At 45.1% G+C, this 19,013-nt stretch overlaps 1 protein-coding gene across 1 annotated transcript; it reads right to left on the bottom strand.

The window, feature by feature from the left end:
• Positions 1 to 389: 389 nt before the first annotated feature.
• Positions 390 to 18,707, bottom strand: F2RL1 (F2R like trypsin receptor 1). Its single transcript, XM_003920830.4, has 2 exons — positions 18,375 to 18,707; positions 390 to 3,914 (listed from the first exon to the last, which is right to left on the bottom strand). The coding sequence occupies exons 1-2, from the start codon at positions 18,454 to 18,456 to the stop codon at positions 2,803 to 2,805; spliced, it is 1,194 nt and encodes a 397-aa protein (XP_003920879.1). The 5' UTR covers positions 18,457 to 18,707; the 3' UTR covers positions 390 to 2,802.
• Between the last annotated feature and the right edge of the window lie 306 nt (positions 18,708 to 19,013).

Consider the following 19,013-nt stretch of genomic DNA (forward strand, 5'->3'; position numbering starts at 1 on the left):
TGTAAAACGGGCATCTAACTTTTGATCTGGCCATTCTACTTCTAGAAACTTATCTTCAAAAAATATGCTCAAAGATGTCTGTATGCAGATATTTGATGCAGCACTGTTTTAATATCAAAAAAAAAAAAAGGAGGGTAGGGGTGTGACAACTTAAGAAGCCCTTGGTAAGGAAACAATTAAATACATCGCAATATACCTGAAATGTTAAATAGCCTGTGTCCTTTAAAAACAATCAACCTACAGGTGTGGAAAAAACTCTAAAACATTTTAAAATGAAAAACAGTTGTCACAGAGTTTGGTGTGAGCGTCCCATCATTTCCTTTAGAGGGGTGAAGCTATTGCTTCCCTTCTCTTACTCCTTCCCTCAAAACAAACACACAACTCAGAAATAAGTTGTTTAAAAAAAAATGTATTATGTATAAATCAATTATACAACAAAATAATTATTTTTAGAAGTCACAAATACAATCGTGGTATGAAGTCAGTTTGGCATCAGGTACCTCTTAAATATGTTGCAAATTCATTTACTTTAGTGTTATTTTCCAAAGAGGTGTGGTTTAAACCTTCTGAAGGCTTTATAATTTTGTATTTGTTAACAAGTGAACAAAACTGACAATAAATACTCCAACAATAATTTTTTAAAATACTAAGTGGTAAATGCTATTCTTAGTGGCAAAACAATCTATTACTTAGACTACATGAAAATTCCACTAAAGTCAGTAAAAAGTTATACAAAAATACACATTTAAAATTCTGATTGTATTTTTTTTTTAAAGATGGGGTCTCGCTATGTTGCCCAGGCTGCAGTGCAGTGGCTATTCACAGGTGCGATCCCACTACTGATCAGCACGGGAGTTTTGACCTGCTCTGTTTCCGACCTGGGCCAGTTCACCCCTCCTTAGTCAACCTGGTGGTCCCCTGCTCCCGGGAGGTCACCATATTGATGCCGAACTTAGCGTGGACACCCGATCGGCATAGTGCACTACAGCTCAGAACTCCTGGGCTCAAGTGATCCTCCCTCCTCAGCCTCCCGAGTAGCTGGGACTACAGGCACATGCCACTGTGCCCGGCTTTTTTTTTTTTTTTTTTGAGACAGAGTCTTGCTCTGTTGCCCAGGCCAGAGTGCAGTGGTGCAATCTTGGCTCACTGCAACCTCCACCTCCCCAGGTTCAAGCATTTCTCCTGCCTTAGCCTCCTGAGTAGCTGGGATAACAGACATGTGCCACTACACCTGGCTAATTTTTGTATTTATAGTAGAGATGGGTTTTACTATGTTGGTCAGGCTGGTCTTGAACTCCTGACCTCATGATCTCCCGCCTCAGTCTCCCAAAGTGCTGGGATTACAGACGTGAACCACTGCACCCAGCCATATTTTTCTTGAAGTAATAATAATACATACAAAAACTCAAAGGGTTAGTAAAGAAGGAATTCAAAGTCCTAATAAGTCAATAAACAGATTTCATTATAAGCTAAACATAAAAGAGGCACCGTTGTTTACTTCCCTTTTCAAAAATTATCACAGCACTTGGTCAAATGAAAGCAGCATTCAGATCAATGGTTCTCAAATCTTTGTGTACATAAACATCACGCAGGCTTGTACCACACAGTCCTGAACCCTGTTCCCAGAGTTTGAGCTCTCATTACTGAATCTGAGGAATACCGCCCCCACCTTTTTTTTTTTTTTTTTTTTTGAGACGGAGTTTCTCTCTTGTTACCCAGGCTGGAGTGCAATGGCGTGATCTCGGCTCACCGCAACCTCTGCCTCCTGGGTTCAGGCAATTCTCCTGCCTCAGCCTCCCAAGTAGCTGGGATTACAGGCACACGCCACCACGCCCAGCTAATTTTTTGTATTTTTAGTAGAGACGGGGTTTCACCATGTTGACCAGGATGGTCTTGCTCTCTTGACCTCGTGATCCACCCGTCTCGGCCTCCCAAAGTGCTGGGATTACAGGGGTGAGCCACTGCGCCCAGCTCGGAATCCCCATTTTGAACAAAATTCACAATGACTTTTTTTTAATCTTCCAGAAACAGAGTCTTACTCTGTCACTAAGGTTGCAGTGGGGCAATCTCGGTTCACTGCAACCTCTGCCACCTGAGTTAAAGTGATACTTGGTTCTCGTGCCTTAGCCTTCTGAGTAGCTGGGATTACAGATATGCACCACCACACCCAGTTAACTTTTTATTTTTGGTAGAGAAGAGGTTTCACCATGTTGGCCAGGCTGCTCTCAAACTCCTGACCTCAAATGATCTGCCTGCGTTGGCCTCCCAAAGCGCTGGGATTACAGGCACAAGGCGCCACGCCTAGCCAAGATCCATCATGATTCTCATGAATGGAAACCTGATTCCGGCAGCTCCTTTGTCTTAGTTTCCTCATTTGTAAGGTCGTTCAATTGGACTGATCATCTCTGAAGTTACTGAAGCCTTAACAAGTCTATCACAACCCCAGATGTAAAAAATATATATGTGTGTGTATATAATTTCAGCTGAGAAGTGAGTCTTCACACTGTGTCTACTTTGTGCAAGTTACTGAGTTTCCGTCTTCACCGTCTTCTGAAAAGTCCGCTTCTATTGGTTCAGTCTCTGGGGCCATCTGAGTAGAGGAATTTTGAAACAGACACCAATGTTAATTTGGGGGACTATTTCTCTCATGCAAACAGAGGAGCTTCTAGCAATCCTAAGAGGTGCTGCATCCACATGGTATGTGGTGAGTCCCGTTAGCTTAGGAAATAACAGACACGTCCCCATAACATTAAATAGGCCCCACATCCTACTGTGTAACTCCCGTCAGAGGACCTGAGAAACTCAATAGGAGGTCTTAACACTGGTTGAACTTGAAGAGTAAGAGCTGGATTTCCTGGAGTATTTCTTTGAGGTGAGGGATACTTGCATCTGCTTTACAGTGCGGACACTTCGGCAAAGGAGAGCGTTCTTTGTGTGATCCCTGAAATCTTGTGAAACAAAGTAATAGACAAAGGGGTCGATGCAGCTGTTGAGGGTGGAGAGGCAGAGGGCTACAATGTACAGGGCATAGACATGACTCTGGCCCCGGCTTTTAATCAGAAAATAATGCACCACGAGCAGAAGGTTACTAGGGGTGAAGCAGATCAGGTACATGGCCAGGACAGTGATAATGAGTTTGATGGCCCTCTTCCTTTTCTTCTCTGAGTTTTCATCCATGGCAGAAGATCGCAGCATTCTGATCATCAGCACGTAGGCAGAGGCTGTGAGGAAGGCTGGGAACAGAAAGACCCCAATGGCCAGAGAGAGGAAGTAATTGAACATGTCCCCTACTAACACCTGCTCAGGCAAAACATCATGACAGGTAGTGATGTTTAGGGCTGGAATGAAGATGGTCTGCTTCACAACATACAAGGGGATGGTGACCAGCAGAATCAGCAGCCATATTGCCAGGGAGATGCCGATGGCAATGTTTGCCTTCTTCTTGGAGTGCCCCATGGGGTTCACAATGACCCAATACCTCTGCACACTGAGGCAGGTCATGAAGAGAATGGAGCAGTACATATTGCCATAGAAAAAGCCAATGAGCACATTACAAAGAGCTTCCCCGTAAATCCAGTTGTTGCCATGTATGTGATAGGCAATCTTCAAGGGGAACCAGATGACGGAGAGAAGGTCAGCCAAGGCCAGATTGGCCATGTAAATCACAGCAGGGTGCTTCTTCTTAGTTCGGAAGAGAAAGACCCACAGGGCCAGGCCATTACTTGGCAAACCCACCACAAAGACAATGGTGTAGACAATTGGAAGGAAGACGGTGGTCAGTTTTCCAGTGAGGACAGATGCAGAAAACTCATCCACAGAAAAGCCTGGTTCAACTGTAACTCCTTTTCCAGTGACATGGGATGTGCCATCAACCTTACCAATAAGACTTCTTCCTTTAGAGGATCTATTGCCTCCTGGACAAGAAAGGAAGGCAAGGGTCATTACAAAAAGAAATGTTTCAGCAGTAACGCTGGTTTTTCAAATGAAACTACATTCATTCATTCATTTTTTAATTTATGAGACAGGGTCTCACCATCACCCAGGCTGGATTGTAGTGGAGCAAACATAACGCACTGCAGCCTCAAACTTTTGGGCTTGAGCGATCTTCCTGGGCAGCCAGGCCACAGGCATGCACCTCCATGCCTGACTAATTTTTTACTTTTTGTAGAGACAGATCTCGCTATGTTGCCCAGGCTATTCTCAAACTCTTGGCCTTAAGATTCTCCTGCCTTGGCTGGGCGTGGAGTGCACACCTGTAATCCCAGCACTTTGGGAGGCTGAGGTGGGTGGATCACGAGGTCAAGAGATCAAGACAATCCTGGCCAACATGGTGAAACCCCGTCTCTACTAAAAGTACAAAAATTAGCTGGGCGTGGTGGTGTGTGCCTGTAGTTCCAGCTACTCAGAAGGCTGAGGCAGGAGAATTGCTTGAACCCAGGAGGTGGAGATTGCAGTGAGCCGAGATCGTGCCACTGCACTTCAGCCTGGCGACAGAGCAAGACTTCATCTCAAAAAATAAAAAAGATTCTCTTGCCTCAGCCTCCCAAAGTGGTGAGATTACAAGTGTGAGCCACTGAGCCCAGCCTCAAATGAAAGTACTTTAGATGAAGACAGAAATATATACTATTAGAGGATTACACAAAAAGCTTATAGGGCCTTTTCTTTATGTAATGAGATCATTAAGATTTATATTGTCTGGTTTAGTTTGGTTTTATGGGATTTTCCTCTTAAAGTGAGTATCTTTGTATCAGGAGCTGTGGGGAGTTATGGGATGCATGTGGAAGATTGATTTCTAGGAATATAAAGAAGACTAACAATATCTCCATTTATTTTTACAAACTACCCATATTCGTTAGTTCCTAGGTATTCTTTTTATTTTATTTATTTTTAAGAGATGGGGTCTTGCTATGTTGACTAAGCTGATCTCAAACTCCTGGCCTCAAGTGATCCTCCCACCTCAACCTCCCAAAGTGCAGCGATTACAGGCATGAGCCATCATGTCCGGCTCTAGCTATTCTTATCACATGCCCAACAACAGTCCTTTTATCTATCAATTAGTAAAACATCAGTTTGGCTGGGCGTGGTGGCTCATGCCTGTAATCGCAGCACTTTGGGAGGCCAAGACAGGCAGATCACCTGAGGTCAGGAGTTTGAGACCAGCCTAATATGGTGAAACCCCACCTCTACTAAAAATACAAAATTAGCTGGGCATCGTGGCACATGCCATAATCCCAGCTACTCAGGAGGCTGAGGCAGGAGAATCACTTGAACCTGGGAGGAGGAGTTTGCGGTGAGCTCAGATTGTGCCATTACACTCCAGCCTGGGCAACAAGAGGGAAATTCTGTCTCAAAAACAAAACAAACAAAACTTAGCCAGGCATGGGTGCCTGTAATCCCAGCTACTCAGGAGGCTGAGGCAAGAGAATTGCTTTAATCCAGGAGGAGGATGTTCCAGTGATCCAAGATCACATCACTGCCCTCCAGCCTGGGTGACAAGAGTGAGATTCCATTAAAAAAAAAAAAAAAAAAAAATCCGTTTAAGATTGCTTAGTAATTCCTTTCCAAACTCTCAAGTGTATAAAATAATGATCCCCATCCTGACACCAGTTTTGCTTCGCAATGGCCTTCTGTCCCACTATATAGCCCTGAGCCAGGATCCATCCTGTCCTATTTATCATACTCTATTCAGTGCTTGCCACAGGGAGATTCCCAGGACCACAAGGGACATTCCCTTTTTACCCACAAGGATAGCCTCAACAATAGGCAGGGATTCCCCATGCTCATGTGCTGGCTTCCTGGAGAACTTCCCATGGAGCCAGCTGGCAGGAAAACTGTCTGGCCTGGACAGGTGGCTGTACTGATGAGATTTGTGTTCTGACTTTCAAGCAAGCAGCATGACAAGCTAACTTATTCTCCCTCTCTTATAATATAAAGTTGACCTTAAAAAACACAAAAAAATGAATGGCATATCCCTACATTCTGCCCGCAAGTATTCATGAACCTGCAGGAATAAGGACGATTTAAGGATACCAAAGAATTTTCCTCTAATTCTGGGGAAAAGTAGACTTTCACCAAGCAGAGAAGACAGGGCAGTACTCGCACTACAGTATACCAGGGAGGACACTGAACCCACTCATGTTGTTATTCATAATGTTATGCTTGGTCATCATTTCTCTACTTCTAGCTTTACACTAATGTTCCGTAGAATTTTTCACATCTTAATGCTTCCCTATTTGGCATTATTTTTCATTTAGTGTAGTGGGTTGAGAGGTGGTACCCCCAAAAGAGAAGTTTACATCCTAATCCCCAGGCTCTATGAACATTATTTAGCAAAAGGGTCTTTGCAGATAGAAATAAGAACCCTGAGATAAGATCTCCCTGAGTTATCTAGGTGGCCCTAAATCTAAAGACAAGTGTCTATTATAAGATAAAGGCAGGGGCCAGGTGCAGTGGTTCACGCCTGTAATCCCAGCACTCTGGGAAGCTGAGGTGGGCAGGTCACTTGAGGTCAGGAGTTAGAGACAAGCCTGGTCAGTATGGTGAAACCCTGTCTCTACTAAAAATACAAAAATTAGCCAGGCGTGGTGGCACGTGCCTATAGTCCCAGCTACTCGGGAGGCTGAGGCAGGAAAATTGCTTGAACCTTTCGAGGAGCTGAGATCATGCCACTGCACTCCAGCCTGGGTAACAGAGTAAGACTCTGTCTAAAAAAAAAAAAAAAAAAAAAAAAAAAAAGAGAGAAAGGCAGAAAGAGCCCTGTGACACGTAGAAAAGGAAAAGCCACAGGAGTGTCACATGAGAATGGAAGCAGAGATTGGAGTCATGTCAACGAACAGGCCAAGGAGAATGCCAAGAAATGCCAGCAGCCACTGCAAGCTGCAAAAGGAAAGGAATGGACCCTCCCTCAGAGCCTTTGGAGGATATGTCGTCCCAGTTCCTTGATTTCAGAATTCTGGCCACCAGAACTGACAGAATAAATGCATTGTTTTACACCAGCAGTTTATGGCAATTTGATATGATAGCCACAGGAAACTAATACGCCTAGCATAGTCCTATTTCTAATATTTCTATTTTTTTATAATTCTTCAAAAAAAATTTTTTTTAATCTACACATTACAGTGTTCTTCAAATATTTGACCACAACCCCTAAAAACCACAGTCTACATAGTAATCCAGTTCCCAATACACATATCCATGGTGGAATAAAAGATTCACAAGATAATAATTATTCTTATTACATAGGGTGCACTGATATTTTCTATTGTATTCTATTATTATAAAAAGCCAGTTATGGCCAGGTGCTGTGGCTCACACTTGTAATCCCAGCATTTTGGAAGTCGGAGACGGGTGGATCACGAGGTCAGGAGATCGAGACCATCCTGGCCAACATGGTGAAATCCTGTCTTTATTAAAAATAGAAAAACTGGCCGGGCATGGTGGCTTATGCCTGTAATCCTAGCACTTTGGGAGGCCAAGGTGGGTTGATCACCTGAGGTCAGGAGTTCAAGACCAACTTGGCCATTATGGTGAAACCCCATCTTTTATTGAAAAAAAAAAAAAAGAAAAATTAGCTGGGTGTGGTGACAGACTCCTGTAATTCCAGCTACTCAGGAAGCTGAGGCACAAGAATTGCTTGAACCCGGGAGGTGGAGGATGCAGTGAACCAAGATCGTGCCATTCCACTTCAGCCTGGCAACAGAATGAGACTCCATCAAAAAAAAAAAAAAAAAAAAAAGGAAAAGAAAAGAAAAAAAAGCCAGTTATTACTCTTTAACATTGATTTCACAGGCCACTTAACTTCTCAAAGCTGCAGTGAGGACAGCAACCAATTTTGAAGCACCACAATCAGAGTGACAACGTATATAACAATTAGAAAGTAACACACTAGAAATTAATTTCGTGTTGGATTCAGTACTTGATTAGTGTTACAGACTGAGTAACTGGTGCAGTTACTGTGGAATTTATCTAACACCAAACTAATGGAAATGAAAGGGGCAAAGTGTTAACACCATGAATATAGATAGTAAAATTGAGACTCTGGGAACCGCTACAGGATAAATGATCTGTCTTTTACAAAATATAAATTAAATGGCCAAAAAATAAGAAAGAGGGCCATGCACAGTGGCTCATGCCTTCAATACCCAGCATTTTGGGAGGCCAAGGCAGGAGGATTGATTGAGACCCGGAGTTCAAGACCAGCCTAAGAAACATAGCAAGACCCCATCTTTAAAAAAAAAAAGAAGGCGGCCGGGTGTGGTGGCTCAAGCCTGTAATCCCAGCACTTTGGGAGGCTGAGGCGGGTGGATCACGAGGTCAAGAGATTGAGACCATCCTGGTCAACATGGTGAAACCCCGTCTCTACTAAAAATACAAAAAATTAGCTGGGCATGGTGGCGCATGCCTGTAATCCCAGCTACTCAGGAGGCTGAGGCAGGAGAATTGCCTGAGCCCAGGAGGCGGAGGTTGCGGTGAGCCGAGATGGCGCCATTGCACTCCAGCCTGGGTAACAAGAGCGAAACTCCGTCTCAAAAAAAATAAATAAATAAAGAAAGAAGAAGAAGAAGAAGAAAGGAAAAAAAAAGGGGGTGAAGGTGAAATTTATAGAGTAGAAGATTTAAAAGACATCAGTCATATAATGTGTGTACCTTGTTTGAATCATGATTCAAACAAATAATAAAAATAACATTTTTTTTTTTTTTTTTTGCGATGGAGTCTCACCCTGTCACCCAAACCACAATGCAGTGGTGTGATGGTGGCTCACTGTAACTTCTGCCTCCCAGGTTTCAAGTGATTCTCCTGCCTCAGCTTCCCAAGTACCTAGAATTACAGGCCCGCACCACCACACCTAGCTAATTTTTGTACTTTTAGTAGAGATGGGGTTTCACCATGTTGGTCAGGCTGGTCTCAAACTCCTGATCTCAAGTGATCTGCCCACCTTGACCTCCCAAAGTGTTGGAATTACAGGTGTGAGCCACTGTACCCAGCCTAAAATAACATTTATAAGACAATTAGAAATTTGAACACAGAGCCAGGCATGGTTGTTCATGCCTATAATCCCAGTGCTTTGCAAGGCCGAGGTGAAAAAACTTCTTGAGGCCAAGGTTTAAGACCAGCCTGCCCAAAATAGCAAGACCCTGTCTCTAAAAAAAAATTAAAAATACAAAATTATCCAGACATGGTGGCGCACACCTGTAGTCCTGGCTACTTGGGAAGTTGAAGCAGCAGGATCACTTGAGACCAGGAGTTCAATGATTTAGTGAGATTGTGCCACTGCACTCCACTGTGGGTGACACAATGAGATCCTTGTCTCTATAAAAAATAAAAAATTTGGTGGGCCGGGCGCGGTGGCTCAAGCCTGTAATCCCAGCACTTTGGGAGGCCGAGACGGGTGGATCACGAGGTCAAGAGATCGAGACCATCCTGGTCAACATGGTGAAACCCCGTCTCTACTAAAGGTGCAAAAAATTAGCTGGGCATGGTGGCGCGTGCCTGTAATCCCAGCTACTCAGGAGGCTGAGGCAGGAGAATTGCCTGAACCCAGGAGGCGGAGGTTGCGGTGAGCCGAGATCGCGCCATTGCACTCCAGCCTGGGTAACAAGAGCGAAACTCCGTCTCACAAAAAAATAAATAAATAAATAAATAATTTGAATACTATTTGATTATATTAAAAATCAATGTTAGTAGATAATATAATGGCACTATGGTTGTATTTGAAAAAGAAGTTCCTCATACTTTATTAATACATTCTAAGATATTTTAGGATGAAATTATATCTGAGATTTATTTCATGACCACAGGGATTGAAACCTTCAGACACCGCTGATAGGAATATAAAACGGTGCATGGCCAGGCAGAGTGGCTCACACCTCTAACTCCCAGCACTATGGGAGGCTGAGGCAGGTGGATCACCTGAGGTCAGGAGTTCGAGACCAGCCTGGCCAACATGGTGAAGCCCCGTCTATACCAAAAGTACAAAAATTAGCCAGGTATGGTGGCATACACCTGTAATGCGAGCAACTCGGGAGGGTGAGACAGGAAAATCGCTTGAATTGGGAGGCAGAGGTTGCAGTGAGCCAAGATCGCACCACTGCACTCCAGCCTGGGTGACAGAGTGAAACCATGTCTCAAAAAATATATATTAAAAAAACGGTGCAGTCATTGTGGAAAACTGCCTGGCAGTTCCTCAAATAGTCAGAGAGTTACTATATGACCCAGAAACTCCACTCCTAGGTATAAAAGAGTCCACACAAAAACCTGTACACATAGCAGCATTATTTTTAATAGTCAAAAAGAGGGCTGGGCACAGTGGTGCTCACCTGTAATCCTAACACTTTGGGAGGGTGAGGTGGGAGAACTGCTTGAGGCCAGGAGTTTGAGACCAGCCTGGGCAAACGAGCAGAACCCCATCTCTACAAACATTTTAAAAAATTAGCCAGGCATAGTGGTGCACAGATAGTTGTAGTCCCAGATACTCTGGAGGTTGAAGCGGATTGCTTGAACCCAGGAGGTCAGAGATCACATCACTGCACTCCAGCCTGGGCAACAGAGCGGGAGTTGCCCAGGCTGGAAAAAAAAAAGTGGAAACAACCAAAATACCCATCAACAGATGAACAGAAATAAAATGCAATAGGCTGGACATGATGGCTCATGCCTGTAATCCCAACACTTACAGAGGCCGAGGTAGACAGATCACAAGGTCAGGAGTTCAAGACTAGCCTGGCCAATATGGTGAAACTCTGTCTCTATTAAAAATACAAAAATTAACCAAGTGTGGTGGCATACATCTGTAGTCCCAGCAACTTGGGAGGCTGAGGCAAAAAATCACGTGAACCCGGGAGGTGGAGGTTGCAGTGAGCAAAGATCGGGTCACTGCACTCCAACCTGGGTGAAAGAGTGAGACTCTGTCTCAAAAAAAAAAAAAAAGAAAGAAAGAAAGAAAAAGAAAAAAAGAAATAAAATGCAGTAAATCCATACAGTGGAATATTATGTGGCTGTTTTAAAAAATGAAGTATTTGGGAGGCTGAGGCAGGCAGATCACCTGAGTTCAGGAGCTCAAGACCAGCCTGGCCAACATGGTGAAACTCTGTCTCTCCTAGAAATACAAAAACTAGTGAAGCTTGGTGGCACAGACCTGCAGCCCCAGCTACCCAGGAGGCTGAGGCAGGAGAATTGCTTGAACCCAGAGGCAAAGGTAGCAGAGATGGTGCCACTATACTCCAGCCTGGGTGACAGAGAAAGACTCAGTCTCAAAAAAGAAAAAAAAAAAAAAAAGTACTAATACATAGATACATGGATGAACCTCAAAAAGGTTATGCTAGGTAAAAGAAGCCAGTCACAGAGGACCACATACTATCCCATTTCTATCAAATGTCTACAACAGGCAGATCCATAAATAGAAAGTAGATTAGTGTTTGCCATGGGCTAAGACTGGAAGACTAGTGAATGACAGCTAAGGTGTTTCTTCCAGGGTAATAAAAATGTTCTAAAATTGTTTGTGGTAATGGTTGAATAATTCTGTGATACACTAAAAGCCACTAACTTATACAGTTTAGTGGTGAATTGTATGGTATGCAAATTATCTGATACGGAATTCTTAGTAAAGGTGTTAAAAAAAAAAAAAAACAGGTTCAGCATCATAGGAAAGGGGAAAAAAGAAAAGAAAAGAAAAAATAACAGGGACGAGGGATGAGAGGTGGGTTGGGGAATAGATGAAACAAGATTAGCCAACCGTTAATAATTACTGATGTTGAGTGTTGGGTACGTGGAATTCATTATAATAGTATACTTCTATATGATTAACATTCTCCATAAAACCGAGTATGTCCCAAGTCAGGAACGCTCACGGAAAGAGTGCTCAAAATCTGTTTTAAATAAGAAAGCTAAAACAAAGACCAAAAAAGGAGCAAGGAAAGGGACTGTAACATTTTCTTAAAAAAGGAACTTTTTCTTAGAGTATTCCAACGTATAACCTTGAATGGTATTAACTGTTCTATAACACTGGTAAATGTCAAGACGCTGCTCAGAGGTCCCTGAAGCCCTTTCAGCCCAGTGTATAGGCGGACTCTGTACAGTGTCCTACACTCACCAAAACTCACAGAGCTTGTCTAGAGAACCGCTGCTATCCCAGCTCCCAATGGTCATAAAATCATTTGTATTTCACAGAGTTGAGGAGAGGGTAAATGCACAAATGAAGTTTAAACACATATAAAGTGCCTGGCTACAATTACATTCCCATTTCTAGGGCTGTAATAAACAATTACAGCCCAAGTATGCAAAAATACACACACTCACAGAAGCTCAAGGCAGCATCCCCCATCCAGCTACAGACAAATAGCTGCTTATTTCTAACTTACCATGTCCGTGACGTAGTCCCTATCACTATGGGTAGACATTATACTAGCCAATAACTTGACATGGAAAGACAGCAACAATATATTGTCAATTGAAAAAAAGAAACTGGCAGAACAATGTGTTCCCATTTGTTTTTGTTTGTTTGCTTGTTTTGAAACGGAGTTTCACTCTGTCACCCAGGCTAGAGTGCAATGGGTGCGATCTCAGCTCACTGCAACCTCCGCCTCCTGGTTTCAAGCAATTCTCCTGCCTTAGCCTCCAGAGTAGATGGGACTACAGGTGTGCACCACCATGCCTGGCTAATTTTTATATTTTTAATAGATACAGGGTTTCACCATGTTGGTCAGGCTGGTCTCACACTCCTGACCTTGTGATCTGCCCACTTCAGCCTCCCAAAGTGCTGGGATTACAGGCGTGAGCCACCGCGCCCGGCCTTAGTCTGCTCTCATTTGTATAATAAAATCATAATGTACAATTTGCAAAGCGTTAAATCTAGAAGGATACCCACCAAACAATAAAAAGTGACTGGCTCTGTGGAGTACAGGAGGGGACAGGAGATTTTTTCTTTTTATTCTACACCTCTCTATATTATTTGGATTTACTATCTCAAAGGAGTATAAATTGGTATAATATTTTTGGTGGGTAATTTAACAAAACATATCAAAATTTTAAATGTACTGGCCACCAGCATGGTGGCTCATGCCTGTAATCCCAGCACTTTGGGAGGCCGAGGCGGCAGATATGACCTGAGGTTGGGAGTTCGAGACCAGCCTGCCGAACATGGAGAAACCCTCATCTCTGCTAAAGATACAAAATTAGCCAGGGGTGGTGGCGCATGCCTGTAATCCCAGGAGGCTGGGGCGGGAGAATCCCTTGAACCTGGGAGGCAGACTGTGGTGAGACGAGAACACACCATTGCACTACAGCCTGGGCAACAGGAGAGAAACTTGTCTCTAAATAAATAAGTAAGTAAATAGACGTACTTGCCATATGACCTACCAATTCACTTCTAAGAATCTGCCCTGCATCTACTAGTTAAAGTGGACCAAGTTACCGTATGTTCAAGAATCTTTACTGGAACATTGTCTAGCATGGTAAAACAAAGATGTTGATTTCAACATCTATCAAAAAGGGGAGTAGTTCAGGGCCAGACGCAGTGGCTCACACCTATAATCCCAGCACTTTGGGAGGGTGAGGCAGGCAGATCACGAGGTCAGGAGTTCAGGATCAGCCTGGCCAACATGGTAAAACCCCACCTCTACTAAAAATACAAACATTAGCCGCGTGTGGTAGCGGGTGCCTGTAATCCCAGCTACTTGGGAGGCTGAGGCAGGGGAATTGCTTGAACCCCAGAGGCAGAGGTTGCAGTGAGCCAAGATCACGCCACTGCACTCCAGCCTGGGTGACAGAGCAAAACTCCATTGGGGGGTGGGGTTAAGGGAGTAGGTCAGGCTAGGTGTAAACTAGCCATAGTCCCAGCTACGTGGGAGCTGAGGTGGTTACAGCAAGCTATGATCCCGCCACTGTACTCTCAGTGTTTAAAAAAAAAAAAATGGGGCGGGGGCAGTGGGGAGGATTAGTTCAATTACCGCCCCCCCCCATAAAACTTTGTACAGGGATGAGGGAGGGTACAAAAAAAAAGTTTGTACAGATTTCCATACACTGACTAGGAATTGGTTAGGTTAAAAAGATAAATAAACCATAGCACAGTATGTATACTATGCTCCTTCTATTCCTGTGAATTATTTGTGCATAGGGAAATTGAGCTGATGGCCAGGCACAGTGGCTCACACCTGTAATCCCAGGACTTTGGGAGGCCAAGGCAGGCAGATCATTTGAGGTCAGGAGTTCAAGACCAGCCAGGCCAACATGGCAAAATCCTGGCTTTATTAAAAATACAAAAATTAGCCAGAGGTGTTGGTGCACATCTGTAATTCCAGCTACTCGGGAGGCTGAGGCAGGAGAATCGCTTGAACCTGGGAGATGCAGGTTGCAGTGAACCTAGATCACACTGCCACAGTCCAGCCTGGGCGACAGAGCGAGACTCTGCCTCAAAGAAAACCAACCAAACAAACAAACAAACCCGAGAAGTCAGGCTGAGATTGGAGACTGGAAAGAATGAGAGATTTTCACTTTTTTTAGACCCTTCTGATTTGCACAATTTTGGAAAAATCTGCATGTAAAACTTTTAATACTTTTTATTGTAAGTATACTCCTCTTGCGGACCACCCTCCCCATCAAACCAAGTGTAAAACAAGTACTTTTATTGGCATTAACTCTCTTCCTTTTACCCTCTTTCTCTACGATGCCCTTACCCCAAATGTTCTTTTTTGCTCCCAATCTTTGGGAGCACAGGCTGAAAAATAAAAGCTTTCAATTGTGGGATACCCCTCCCGAGCTATACATTTAGTACATTTTCTCAAGTGTTCTTTCAGAATGAACTGTTTTCTTGAACATTTGCCAAGCTAATAAAACCATAAGAAAGACAAATACAGACTTTACTAAAACATCACCTATCAAGGTTACTTAGTAACTACAAAGCAAGCAAAAGGATCACACTTAAAGTCCTATCTTCCAGTTCACTGCAGTGTTCTATCATATTACAAAACATTGGCCAGACGTGGTGGCTCACACCTTTAATCCCAGCACTTTGGGAGGCTGAAGCGATGGATCACTTGAGGTCAGGAGTTCAAGACCAGCCTGGCCAAAATGGCAAAAACACTGTTTCTATCAAAAACACAAAAATCAGCCAGGCATGGTGGCACGCGCCTGTAGCCCCAGCTACTCTGGAGGCTGAGGCATGAGAATCACTTGAACCGGGAGGCAGAGGTTGCAGTGAGCCAAGATCGTGCCACTGCACTCCAGCCTGGGTGACAGAGAGACTGTCTCAGAGGAAACAAAAAAAAAAAAGAAAAATAAATTTGTAAATACCACATGTCTATCAACAAAGGACTAATTTTAAAATTGATACATCCTCCTATAACATTTTAGTCATTTAAAATGTTTTATATGTATTGACAAGACACTCATCTGCTTATATAATCCCATACTTGCAGAAACAGATTTCTGTATTTGTGAATATATATTTTGTGCATGGATATAATAAAGAGTGAGAAAATATGTAAGCGGAAATGTTAGCAGTGGCTACTTTGGTACTGAAGTTCAGGGTGATTTAATTAAATTTTCTTCTTTTTTTGTTTTGGCTCATTGTTCCCTACAGTGATCACATATTATTTTTATAATTAAAAAAAAAATTATAGGTAGGGTGCAGTGGCTCATGCCTGTAATCCCAGCACTTTGGAAGGCCGAAGCAGGCAGATCACCTGAGGTCAGGAGTTCCAGACCAGCCTGATAAATATGGTGAAACCCATTCTCCACTAAAAATACAAATATTAGCTGAGGGTGGTGGCAGGCGCCTGTAGTCCCAGCTACTCACGAGGCTGAGAAAGGAGATTTGCTTGAACCTGGGAGGCGGAGGTTGCAGTGAGCTGAGATGGTGCCACTGCGCTCCAGCCTGGGAAACATAGTGAGACTCCAACTAAAAAAAAAAAAAAAAAAATTAGCTGGGGGTGGTGGTACATGCCTGTAGTCCCAGCTACTCAGGAGGCTGAGGCAGGAGAATCACTAAAACCCAGGAGAGGTAGAGTTTGCAATGAGCCAAAATCACACCATTGCTCTTCAACCTGGGCAACAGAGTAACACAAAAACAAAAACAAACAAACAAACAAAAAACACCAAACCAATTATAAAGAAAACAGAAATTTCAGTCTCCAAAAGAGATATGGAATGACCTAGGCTGGCAACATGGTGGAAAAAATAAGTAAGTGGCAGAGAGAAGCTGACTGAAAAGAACACGGCGTGGACAGCCAGGGTACTCTGGGCGAGATTCCTCACTTCATTCATTTGCTATTTATTGAGGTCCCATGGGTGAGGAGACTATGCTAGACGTGACGGAAAGGATGGTAGGGTCCCCTGCCTCCAGGAGCTAATGATACAGTGAGGACACATGTTAAACATATTTACCCAGATCATTATCAATTACTATTGGGAGGGGAAAGAAAGTGGAGCCATGATGGAGTGTTTTCCTTGCCTTGCCCCCTCCCCCTCACTTGTGCCATGAGAAGGTTGTAATCTGGGCTGAGTTCCTTTCTATGAGGCAGTCTTTTGGAGTGAGGCTTTGGGAAGAAAATGAACCCCCAAATCGGCCCTGCAGCCAACTGAGGGGCCCGCAGAAGGGAGTGAGCAAAGACCTGCAGAAAAGCTTTGCTGACACTGTATTTCTTATTAAAATCAATTTAGTTTCAAGGTGGGAGGAAAGCTCCATCTGCCTAAATCAAATCTGTGTTACCTCACTAATCCTTTGGGAAAGTTACCCAGCAGAGGAATATAAGTATGGTGTGTGTGTGTGTATGTGTGTTGGGGGCTGGGGGATGAGGAACAAGGTGCAATATTAAATGGCTCTAGTTAACAAGTAACCGACTTTTCCTTGTTGTTAAATCAAGCTCACCTTGTAGTCCAGGGATCTCCCAATCCCCCACCAAGAGGAGTAAACAAGAACAAGCCAAATAATCAGGGTGTGCTTCCTAGACAGACCTCTGAATCATAAAGATGTTGAAACATCTATACCAACATGTAATTTTTTTTTTAAAGTTTGCTCATACTAACGTTTGCTCCTGAATTTTAAGTTTCCAACTTTAAAGGATATAGGGGAGAGGTGTTCATTACAGTTTTCAATACTTCCCAGAACTAAATGTCTTTATTCTGATGCTGGTTAACAAAAAATATACCAGTGGTGCAGTTTTCAAGCTTAAACCATAACATCCCTTCTCCTAACGGCAGAGGGAAAAGGATCACATTCTTCCATCTAATTCCAACCCACTGTGACTTGCTCTTTAACATTGTCTTTATGAAGAGGAGGATAAAAGTGAGAAACTGCGTTTTACAGCAAGTCTGCACATTTCTCAGGGAAATAAAACCTCCCTTTGACTGCTACCCAGGCTGCCCCAAACTGCAGGGCCTCGGTTAGCATCTCAGTGGCGCGATTGCAGGTCAAACATACCCCACGGCCACAGTGAGGCCTGCTGGGCCCGGAAGAACACACTCCCAGCAGAACAAGTTCGAGCACACCCGAGGAACGCAGGGGCCGGGCCTAAGAGCTGCTCTGTTCCCAGGGCGGCCAGCCTCCGGCCTGCAGACCTGGGTAGCCGCCAGTGGCCGCTCCGTGTGGCACACTAGGGAGGTCTGGGAACCCCAGGCCCGGAGGGTCAACTGGTCAAATATAAGGCAGGGTCCAAGAAGTTCCCCTCGTAAATCCTCGTGTCGTCCAACTGGCCTGAGCGCTCATTACCACGAGAGCCCAGCAGGGTCGGCCCTGACTTTCATACCCCGGGCCTTCCACCGTGGGTGCCAGGAGCCGCGAGTCCCGGGTGGGTCTCGAACGCCGGGGGCAGAACCCGAAGAAAGGCTTCCAGTAGTTGGGTAGGGGGCGCAAAAAACAACCTAGAAGGCTCTCGGGCTGCGAGTTCCCACCCACTCCGCTCTACCCTGCGCCATCAGCTCTCTAACTCCACTGGCCCCGCGGGCTAGCAGAGGAAGTCTCCAGAGTGGGAGAAAAGCTCCTAATGACTTAGTGTTTACAAAGAAACCAAGCCCGGGGAGGGAACTGGGTCCTCTGGGTACCTTTTAGACACGGTCACTCCTTCCTTCCCTCCTTTTCCCCGCACCCCCGCTGGAGGCTGCAGGTGCCCAGCATGAGAGCCTCTCCGAAAAGTGGAGGTCTTTGGGGAAATCTGCCTCTGCCGGGCTCTGCCGACTTCAGCTGCTCCCGCATGTCCCACCAGGGTGGCCCCTTGGCGCAGAGACCTCCACCATCAAAGCCATCAAGGGGAGGCTGAGGGATTCGTGGAGGTGGGTGCCAGCAGCAGAACACCCTTCGCGTACCTGCCCGGATCCCACCGTCTGCCCGGCGTGCCAGGGACCCCAGCTCCTCAGCGGTACAAGCCCTCCTTGGCCAGGTTTCTCACCTTGGATAGTGCCATTGCAGGAGACTGAGGCCGCTAGCAGGACAGCGGCCCCCAGCAGCCACGCTGCGCTTGGGTTCCGCATCCTCCCCAGGCCCCGACGCCGGACGCTCGGGGGATCCGCCGTCACGGATTCGAAACTCAGAGCTCTACTGGACGCACCGAGAGAAAGTCAGCTTCTCACCCGCCCGGAATCGGAGCCTCTGCGCTCCTCACCCGGGCGGGATAGGTTTCTGGGAAACCGGAGGCGCCACTGGATTCACCTGCGGGAGGCCACGCCCCGAGACCAGAACGCGCGCCCCGGCCCAGCCCCCGGATACCTGCTCTGCGCGACTGCGCCGCCAGCTCCCCGGACGCGCGCCAGGTCTCCGAGGCTGCGGGAGCCGCCTGCGGGCGGGGTTGGGCGGATGAGGTGTCTACTTTGGAATGCAAAGAGCGGGAGCGCCGGGACAGCGGGTTATTACCGGCCTGGGCTCTGCAGCAAACTAACCTTTACTCACTCCTAAAGAGCCAGATCGTCTGTCTCCTGACTGTCAGAAACCCAGGATCCGAACTCATGCAATTATCGTTGGTAACTGTTACATAGGGGGCTTTCCGGTGCGGTGGACACTCCAGGAGGAGGGATGCGTTTTTTATTGCAGA

The sequence above is a fragment of the Saimiri boliviensis genome, chromosome 1, assembly GCF_048565385.1.
Source record: "Saimiri boliviensis isolate mSaiBol1 chromosome 1, mSaiBol1.pri, whole genome shotgun sequence".
NCBI lineage: Eukaryota > Metazoa > Chordata > Mammalia > Primates > Cebidae > Saimiri > Saimiri boliviensis.

Bases quoted from the DNA above. Each gene is read 5' to 3' on its own strand.
- F2RL1 (XM_003920830.4), bottom strand. From the start codon at position 18,456: ATGCGGAACCCAAGCGCAGCGTGGCTGCTGGGGGCCGCTGTCCTGCTA. The intron at 3,915-18,374 runs GTGAGAAACCTG...TTTCTTGTCCAG, and splicing joins CTGCAATGGCACTATCCAAG to GAGGCAATAGATCCTCTAAA.